Source organism: Phoenix dactylifera, chromosome 3 (assembly GCF_009389715.1).
Source record: "Phoenix dactylifera cultivar Barhee BC4 chromosome 3, palm_55x_up_171113_PBpolish2nd_filt_p, whole genome shotgun sequence".
Taxonomy (NCBI): domain Eukaryota; kingdom Viridiplantae; phylum Streptophyta; class Magnoliopsida; order Arecales; family Arecaceae; genus Phoenix; species Phoenix dactylifera.
In genome coordinates, this window is record NC_052394.1 from 20,255,235 (window position 1) to 20,265,076 (window position 9,842).

The following is a 9,842-nucleotide window of genomic DNA, read 5'->3' on the forward strand; positions in this document are numbered from 1 at the left end:
AGGAGATTAGTGTCATCCACTGCTACGCGTATTCTGGGAACATGTAAACCATTCCAGTTGAGTCAGTGATGGTACGTGGCAGAGTAGATGAGCCTCTTCCGTACCTGCATTGCAGGCTGCCACCCTGTGAACGTGAAAAAAAAAAGTACAGGCTATCAAGATGTAGCAAAATTTTATAAAACTCTATAGGCCCCAGAGAACATGATGGAGAGGTGCTGCTCATCTTTTTTTTTTTTTTTTGAAGTAGTTGGATGAGGTTGGGAACAAACTTTCTCAGCTTTTAAAATGGTATTGAGCAAGTCCAAATGAAACCCACCCCCTAGAATAAGGAGACCTTTTTTGTCGCGGTGCAACATGGCTTTTCATGCTAGTTTATTCAAATTGAAGTGATGGCTTCTATTTATAACCATGGCAACCCCACCAGAAGAAGAAGAAGAAGAAGAAGAAGAAGAAGAGAGGAGGAGGAGGAGGAGGAGAGAAAGAAAAAGGAAGTAGATAGGAGAAAATGGGCAACAGCCTTCGATGTTGCTTGGCTTGCGTCCTCCCGTGCGGCGCCCTCGACGTCGTTCGGATCGTCCATTTGAACGGCCAAGTCGAGGAGTACAGCCGTCCAGTCCCCGCCGGGGAAATCCTGGCAGCCAACCCCGACCACATAATAACCAAACCGTGCTTGCAAGGAGTCAACCATAAGATCTTGATCGTGTCGCCTGGCTCCGACCTTAAGCGAGGTCACATTTATTTCCTTATTCCGGAGTCATCGCTTACAGAAAAGAAGAAGAAGAAGAAGAGGAAGCATCCCCAGAGAAGCACGGCCATGTTTGAAGTATCAGATCAGGACTACTTCCTAAAGGAGGTTCCTTCCGAAAAGAAGTCCGGCCACCGTCGGAGGAGGAGCGGTCGTGTTGGCGTATGGCGGCCGCACCTCGCGAGCATATCAGAAGACCCATGAAGATCCCGAGAGGCCGGAATCTCACATCAGGGGGGTACCTTGGAGAGCCGGATTCCACGGATTGACATTATTTGCTGGTCTCTAAGTTGGGATTGCACGGATGTGATCTCTCTTTTTTTTTCCTCCTCCCACTTCATGGAAATGAGTGGAAGTTGTGGGACCTTGTGTATTTTATGAAGATCGATCATTTCTTGGAGAAGAGGGCTTAGATTGACGCACTAGAAGAAAGTGCAATAAACCGTTTGTAATCATATGGGGATTGGTACTTTAATACCCACCAAGTTGTATAAAGAAATGAAAGCGTTTTCTTTCGTATGCAGGTCGATCTTAATGTCCATATTTATATATTAATCCTGTTTTTAAGAATTATTTTCTTTTTTGGAATTCAGATATTTTTGGTTCTAGTAAGACGTTGAGGTGTGCAACTCCCCCCGAATCCTTTTTCTTCATCCATTTATTTCTAGCTCTCTCTAGCATCAAGCAAAACTTTTGACTTTATATCTTCGTTTCACCATTGTGCTATTGAAACAAAAAGTTGAGAAAAAAGTTGATGTTTTTAATAATTTGTACCTTATTTTTTACCTTATCTTTCAAACCTTGGATTATATGACATCAAATCTGACCATGTCAGCAATATAGGAATTTGACCAGAATTACATCAAACTTCAAGTTCAATATATTCTGAGTTGAGTCATTCTAGAAAATATAAAAATTTCCTTACTATTGTCACATAGGTTAGAATCAATTTAATTTGTGATAGTATGTGTTTTGAGAAATTATTTTCAAAACAATGGAAGGAAACATTTTATTGGTGCATACTCATCTAGCAAGCAAATAATGAATTCAAATATATGAAACTAATGTATTCAACAACAACAAAAAAATATATATCTTGAGTTGTAGTCTCTTCTTTCTTGGAAATATATATGATAGTTATACATTGATTTTTTAGTGAAAGAATGAAATGCATGAATTTTGAAGTTTGAAGCTGATTTGATGCAAGAGATTTATGTCACTTGGACAAATTGGACTTTGGCTATGGATGTGAAGTTTCAAAATGAAATTTGGTATGTCAAATCCCTGATATCTTAGCTCTTTGAGTTATATTTGATGTTTGTCTCATCATCATCATCCTTGAATTTTATGCACTTAATGAAATTCTGCTATGCTCTTTCTTCGAGTGCCATCTTTTTCTAACAAAATATTTATATCTAGATTTGCTCCATATTATTATATCCCCAATCATGGGCATAAACTAATTAGGTCAAAGAGGCGATTTATGAAGCCTTTCACACTCCATCCCTCAGCAAGGAACCATGAAAGCTTCATTGAAATGAACAAAATAAGATAGAACATGTTATACATCCACAATTTCTCTTAGTTATTCCAACCCAGAGACTGCATTATCTAGTTGGCCTATGGGACCTGAACCCTAATCCTCTCTATTACAACCTTCAAAAGGAACTAACCTAACTTCCCTCAAAGGAGGGAGAAAAAAACTTACCAATTAATGGTAACAGCATAGTACCTAGCTAGCAATGGTGCTTCACAATCATTGCAGTGTTGCAGGACACCATGGGATCTGTGATTCAAAATGTTATGTTCCTCAACCACACTTAGAGTTTGGGTTGGCCCCAATTATGATTTTAAACAAAAGAAGATATCAAAATTGGTGCCTGTTCCATTATTCTCCCTAGATTACAAGCAAGAGCTAGAATAATATTATTCAGGGTATACAACTTCCAGCTAATGCAGTCCCATTTTCTAAACAAACCATTTGCTACAACTGTTGGATCGAGTCATCACGAGAGGCTATTTATATATAACAACCATGCCTATTGATTCCTTTCCTTTCTCGGTTTAAAAAAGTACAGTGGACAGCTACGAGGCTGTGGTTGGATAAGAATATTAACTTGGCCTGAATTTTTCAAAGTTTAGTATCTTTCAAGTAGCTGCCAGAAGTCATCGCTATTCTATAACATTAATCATCGAGACTGCTAACAAAACAACAGCACTAATTATTATAATAAAGTTATAGATTATTTAAGATTTTTATGTAACGTAATATTAAGTATAAAAGAAATATACTTTCGCTCAGATTGGCATAAGATAGTACCATGTCCGTACATGGAGAGAGAACAATACTTTATTATCCGTGAACTCCGTCTTCTTATTGGAACTGCAAATACGCTGGAGTGTTAAACTTACACGGCCATGCTTAATTAGCACTGTAATAAATTTTAGTTTACTTTTGTGCATGAAATAGTAACAAGTTTTCAGTTAAAAAACATAAATCTTCGTACTCGCACTTAATTTGCAGAAAAAGAAAATATACTGAATTAAGCAGCAATTTTACGCCAAAAATAAATTAAGCAGCTAGAATATGTCCAAGAAGTTTGCCTCAAACATGAAGAATATATGAGACAAGTCAGCTTAAAATATCAAAAATTAATTAAAAAATCAAAAATTTAGTGGCACATGCTATATATATTGCCTTGCTTCTACATTACAAAGAATTAATAAATATGTGGACAAAAATAAACCTCACAAGTTACCGCCGATAAATTAAGTATTCTACCGGAAAGCTTGAAAGGAGAGGGTATATAATATAGCGACAGGCTTTATTGGCAAAAAAATGATCTATTACTGAAGTATTTTATCAAACATTATTTTTTATTATACTTAAAGTGTGCAAAAATATTTTTGCTGAAACAAATGATATTTTTCCCACTTTTGCTTCTTTCCGGCAACTAAAATAAAATAAAGTAAATCATACTTTAAAAATATAATTTTGAGAAGTATGCATTCTAAGCATTTTGTAGACTTTAGTTTTTCTTCTGTTTCTTTTTAACTCTTGAAAGGAGGGGGGAGGACCATCGAGCTAGGTGGTAGCACGGATAGAACGGGACTTTGTTTCCACCGATGTGGCCCAGGTTCGAAATGCGCGGGCATCGATTAAATATGGGGACTGGATGCCCTCCGTCTGGACGCACTCGGTGGGAGTACTTCTAGTCCGCTGATACTAAAGTGGTGCTGGGGTGACGTACTCACACGTGGATAACTATGAACAGGGGAGGATATGAGTGTATTGTCTATCTGCATCGAACATTTTCTGATAAAAGGAAGGCTCTGGGGGCTGCTACGCGGATGGGGTTAATTCTCCTCCCCCCGCCCCCTTCTTTTGCCTAAGCAGAAAAGGAAAAAAAAAAGGAAAAAGAAAAGGAGAGGAGGGGGAGAGGGTACTGTGCATTCTCAAGTTAATTACTTTTGCTTATCAAGAAGAAGAGAACTCTAGTTTAAATTTCCTTGAAAATAAATAATTTGTTTTGGTTGTAGTACCATTTTGTTTACGAGAAAAAAAAAGAGGCAACAAAATAAAAGTTGCAGAGCAAGAACTCCTAGATTATATTAGATATTTTTTCTTTTTTCCCATATATGTTCGAACATAACTGAAGTTGAATATATTTGCTCAAAAAGAAAGAAAGAAAGAAAGAAAAACTATGGTTGCGTCCACCTTACAACGTTAATTAGTTATAACAAGAATATATGAAGCCATTCTTTTAATGTGTTGACGGACAACACATTAATTAATGCTTCTTAATTGGCTCCTCAAACCACATCAGAGATGACCATTTACCTCATCCAACAACATGCAGTTACTTCACTCGAGATTATAATAAGGAAGCTTATAATCTTTTGGGCCAACTTATACCGTGTTGAGATCCAAGTGGGGACTTCTCTTCTTATACAAGAGGAACATAAGGGAATCTAACCAATGGTGAACTGCTGTTTATGTTTTGCCAGTTTATACGTGTCATCCAATGATGACTTTTCGAAATAATCAGTAATATTTTTCTCTATTGTAGTTAAAGCGGCTTCCATGTCCAAGAATGCCAAGATCCACCATCAATGCAGCGTTTCTTGCCCTTTAATTAACTTTCTCTTCTTGAAACGCCATGCGTCAAGAGGGAAAGATGCCGTGCGTGTCTGAGCTAGCTGTTGGAACATGACTCTGCGTAGATTCTGGATTCCTGACCATGATTGAGAGAATAGAGATTGATTTAAATAAGAACAGATCCTTTACCCAAAAAAATAAGAACAGGTCGGCCAAGTTTTCCTTATTGCTTGTGGTTGCGTGGAATAGGAGCTTCTTTGTTTTCCGTTTCCGTTTCTGTCACATAGTCCATTTCACTACCTACCGAATCTTGATTGGTCTCATCAACCAATGCGCTGCAAATGGTTTTTTTCTTCTTTGTTTTTGGTACAACCTGCAAATGGTTGATAGCTGGCGAGTACAGTACGAAATGAATTGTTTAAACCCTTGCCACATGCGGCTCTGCCGCCCTGAGCGTGGGTTTGGAATTACGTGCATGCATGTATAAAATCTGTAACCTTCCCTCGAAGATAGTGCCTAGAAACTGGCCGCAAAAATATTGAATATGTTAACCTCCGCTTCAACCAATCTTCTTGACCTAGTAAAACCGAAGCCTCGTTCTACTACCGATAAAAACCGGCAGTTAAGGTGATACCATACTTAATGCAGTGATTGCTGCGGCATACTGGCATTGAGTGATTACCACATTGTCAACATCATGCTAAATTAGATAATAGATCTGTATTCTACTTTAAATTAAAAAATAGCCTAGAAATTCTTAAATAAGCTTATTTAGAAATTTTTTTTTATAAATTTTTTTTTTCTTCCATACTGTCTGTCGTTCTATTATTCTAACTTAAATATCGAAGGATACTCCGTCAGAAGCTTTTCGACAAATCGATTTTTTTAGATTAACCTCGAAGAAGACCAGTTGTTCTTCATCTCGATCTTATTCAACCTCACTCAACTCGGTTCCTACTGGCCTTAAAGCAGGCCGAGCCACTCAGAATTTTGCGGCCACAGAAATATTTAAACACATAGGAGCATTATATAAACAGGACGGAAAGATCCATGTTGAGTGCATTACATTGCAGGTTTCAAGATTCGCGTATGAGAAAATACATGATAATTTTTAAAAGACGAGCTGAAGGTACACTACTTGGAACACGGTACCACGGTACCACGGCAACCGATAAACTTGGACTCGGTCCGGTCGAACCGTAACTACAAAAAAGAATCTTAAATGGACTCATGGCCCGGTGCAATGCATGACAAGCTTTGAGATATATGTTTAAGGTACGATACTTAGAACCCAGTACTACATCATCCCACAAACTGAACTTGGCCTGGTGGAGCCATGGGAAACTTAATTGGCTGCTCGAACCCAGATCCTTCTTGCGATACTATGTTCATCTCTCCATAGTCCAGAAGTGCGGGAGACTATTACCATTATCTGAGATCTCCAAAACAAAACTCCTAAAAGGAAAACCTTTGTAGTCTAATTTAGTTTAAGGCTGCCTGTGAATCAAAACATCCTTCACCTCCTCCGGCTGTTTATTGTTGGGATTGAGGATGTTAGCCATCATTCTTCCCCCTTGTCTCTTCCTTGCACCGGCAACACTACCACCACCATCTCCTCCTCCCTCCCCTGCTACTCTGTCGAGCTGCTGCTGCTGCACCACCATTATCGACACCTTCCGCTCGAAGTGCGCCACCGCAAGCATGTCCCCAATGATCCCCAGCTCCGGGCACTCGCTCCACTCCGACAACCCGCTAGTCAACGGCGACGACTCCAGCCCCTTCCTCCTCCCCACTATCAACAAGTCATACTTGTTGCTCATATCCCGTACCACAGCCGCCGTCCCCTCACCATCCTCCACCGCCTTCTCCATGTACGTGACCCGCTCGGCGTCGCCGTGGCGGTCGCGGAACTCCTCGATCATGCGCTCATCTTGCATCGCTTCCTCGTCAGGCTCCGACGGGGTGTTGTTGGCAGACAAGACGATACGGATGACTGCGAGGTAGATGCTGTCGTTGGCGGCCATGCGGGAGGCGTAGGCGAGGGCTTCGCGGTCATCGGGGCCGCCGAGGAAGTAGACGGCGACACGCTGGAGGAGGCAGTTGGTGCGGGCGCAGGTGGTGCCGGCCGGGAGGCTGTGGTCGACGAGGATGGCGACGGAGCAGGGGGCGAAGTCGAGGACGGAGCGGTTGAGGGAGCGGAAAGCATGGTTGGCGGTCTCGCTCGCGCCGTCCGACTGCTTGTGGAAGGGGAGGAGGATGACGTTGACCTTGCGGTCAAGCGCGAGGGAGCAGACGTCGTTGTACATGGTGGCGTATGGGGAGATGGCGACAAACGGGTGGACGGAGACGGCGCCGGGTGAGGATTGCTGCTGCTCGAAGTAACGGAAGGCGTTGACAATGTGGTCGGAGGTCGAGGGGTGGGCGGACGATCGGTGGCTACGCTTGTGGGGGCGGAGGACGGAGGCGGCCTGGCCGACGAGCTCGGAGACGTGGAGGACGGTGAGGGAGATGGGGGAGTCCTGGGTGGCGTGGGAGGACTCAAGGAGGTCGAGGACGCCGGCGACTTGGTCCTGGTTGTGGATGCAGGCCAGCAGGCGGAGCTCGTGGTTGGGCTTCGCGTGCTGGATGGTGCGCCGCTTCCGGGAGACGTACCGCACCGACGGGTTGTACAGGAGCCTGATCAGCGGCATGTTCACTGCCGTGATGCACATCACCGACACCGTCAAAATCGAGTAGTGCTCCACCGTCAACAACTGCGACCATTTATGCATGCATGTTTTCAGACAAAAGTTAAAATTACATGCAATGCTACTCGAGTCGAGAAATATTGCATCCGTTCAGAATATTGGATACAACCCTATGACTCACCCGGCGCTTAATACTTGATAGTCATAAGCATCAACAAGAAAATTGCATCTGTTTGCATCAAGATATTTTAAGGGCAGGGTCTTTGGCTTTAAGTTTTTCCTTTTTATATTAAAGCATCAAGATATTTTAAGAGAATCGTGTTGCCTGAGGGTGGCGGATCTTAAAAAGTGAATACAAGCTGAGATGATGATACCTCACCTCCCTGTCACCCCAATCATTGATAAGGGAGATTTCGATGATCCCTTTAATGTTGGACATGAGCCCCACAGTGATGGCATCCCGGAGAGGCATCTTCAAGTAGAGCGAGGCGGCTACGGAGCCCATTAGCTTCCCCACATAGCACAGGATCACCACCAGCTCCAGCATCCCCGACGCCTTCAAGCTATTCAACTCGGAGAAGTCCGTCCTGAACCCGGCCAACACCATGAAAGAAGGCAAGAACAACGCCAAGAAGGAGGAGTCGACCCTCTCCGTCATCGTCGCCCCCACCGGCATCCCCCCCGGCAGCGCTAGCCCCAGTATGAACGGCCCCAGCAACGCCCGGTACCCCATCATATCGGTCAGAAGCCCCGATGCCAGCGCGGCCAATAGCAGCCACACAAAGGGCCCCTCGTCGAGCAACTCCCCTGGCGGCGTCCGTTTCGCCACCCACTTGGTCGCTGGCCGTGCCACGAAAATGACGAAGAGCAGGAACAGCGCAAGCGCCGCCACGGTGGCCACCGGCCACGCCGGGCTCCGGGACTGCATGGCCAGCCTGTACGTGGTGGAAGCAGCACCCAGGACCCAGCTTATTATGTCGGTGACGAGCGCGCCTGACATGACTATGCGGCCGAGCTCCGAGTTGAGGAGGCGGAGCTCGCCGAGGGCGTCGGCAATGACAGGGAAGGACGCGAGGGAGAGGCGGGAGGAGAGGTCGAAGAGGAGCGTGCCATTACCGAGGTCCGGAGGGAAGTGGGGCTGGAGCGCAGCGATGAATGCGGTCGAGAGGACGAAGGGGAGGACGAAGCCAGCGATGCCGATGATCAGTGCACGCTTGCCGGGCTTCTTGATGAGGTTGAGGTCGGTTTTGACACCTATGGTGAAGAGAAAGAGCATGAGGCTGAAGAAGGAGATGATGTCCAGGAGGAAGGTGCCGCGCGCCGGGAACAAGGTCCTCCGAAACTTGGTGCTCCGCCCCATCACAGACCGCCCCAGTAGTATGCCCGTCTGCACCAAGCCATGACAATAATAATCCAAGACTTAGCTAATCATTCTTGTAATGGACCTTTAATTGTTCATTAGTCATTACTTGGTAGAGGGTTTTTCTCCAGGAACTTGAATTTGTTGTAACATGTCATGGTTGTCTTGTCTGAATTGGCATCTCTAGTTATACGAATTAGGCAATTGGATGCTTCATTGTTCATATTCGCAATAAGAGAGAGAGTGTATGAATGGGCATCTCTAATTCGTCGTATGAATTGGCATCTCTAATTGTATGCATCAGGCAGTTGGATGCTTCATTGTTCATATTCACAATGAGAGAGAGAGAGAGGGAGAGTGGGGGAGTAGGGTTAAGAGGTCATACCACTATTTGTGAGACAACTCGAGGTTGGCCAAGGTGCCCAAGGACATGGTGAGTTGCATTTGACAACAAGAACATTACGATGACCTCCGACAGCAAGAGGGGGAGCGAGTACAGGAGGGGCCGTTCCCCAAGGAATACTCCTTGGGAGTTGACCCAATTTTTTTCGTAGCATACCGTCCGGAGACGCTTCACAGATGTCCCATTGGCGACTGGGGACTCGACGAGAGACATTGGAATAGGATAGGGGCGCCTACGGGAGGGTCCTTATGCTCGTGCTGGCAATTTAGACATGCAAGGAAAAAGGCGAGGAACAGAAGAGACGAGGAAGAAGAGAATGGAAGAGTAATAGCCTCAAACTTTTTTGACATGGATGAAGAGAGAGAGGCTGGTGAAACTTGCTTCATTTCTTTCCTTGTCGATCGTTGACCGTTGACCAATAACGTTGTGGCCGTATTTAGGGCAGTCCTTTGATTGTTCCGATGGAGGTAAAGCCAGACACTTGTCACTCCCTCCCTCCCTCCCTTTTTTTTAAGACTGTTTTTAAGTTTTTTTTGCTAAAAACGGAA

The 9,842-nt window shown here is 44.2% G+C and overlaps 2 protein-coding genes across 2 annotated transcripts; one reads left to right on the forward strand and one right to left on the reverse strand.

Annotated features, from left to right (window-relative positions):
* The first annotated feature begins 324 nt into the window (after positions 1–324).
* Positions 325–1,274, forward strand: LOC108511558. The gene has a single exon (XM_017844574.2). The coding sequence runs from the start codon at positions 506–508 to the stop codon at positions 947–949; it is 444 nt and encodes a 147-aa protein (XP_017700063.1). The 5' UTR covers positions 325–505; the 3' UTR covers positions 950–1,274.
* A 4,594-nt stretch (positions 1,275–5,868) lies between these two features.
* On the reverse strand, positions 5,869–9,587 carry LOC103714408 (cation/H(+) antiporter 15). Its single transcript, XM_008801646.3, has 3 exons — positions 9,277–9,587; positions 7,911–8,918; positions 5,869–7,597 (listed from the first exon to the last, which is right to left on the reverse strand). The coding sequence occupies exons 1-3, from the start codon at positions 9,505–9,507 to the stop codon at positions 6,332–6,334; spliced, it is 2,505 nt and encodes an 834-aa protein (XP_008799868.1). The 5' UTR covers positions 9,508–9,587; the 3' UTR covers positions 5,869–6,331.
* Positions 9,588–9,842: the final 255 nt, after the last annotated feature.

Coding starts and splice junctions, on each gene's coding strand:
- LOC108511558 (XM_017844574.2), top strand. CDS start 506: ATGGGCAACAGCCTTCGATGTTGCTTGGCTTGCGTCCTCCCGTGCGGC.
- LOC103714408 (XM_008801646.3), bottom strand. CDS start 9,507: ATGTCTCTCGTCGAGTCCCCAGTCGCCAATGGGACATCTGTGAAGCGT. Junction 8,919..9,276: donor GAGTTGTCTCACAAATAGTG/GTATGACCTCTT, acceptor GGCTTGGTGCAG/ACGGGCATACTACTGGGGCG. Junction 7,598..7,910: donor ATGATTGGGGTGACAGGGAG/GTGAGGTATCAT, acceptor AAATGGTCGCAG/TTGTTGACGGTGGAGCACTA.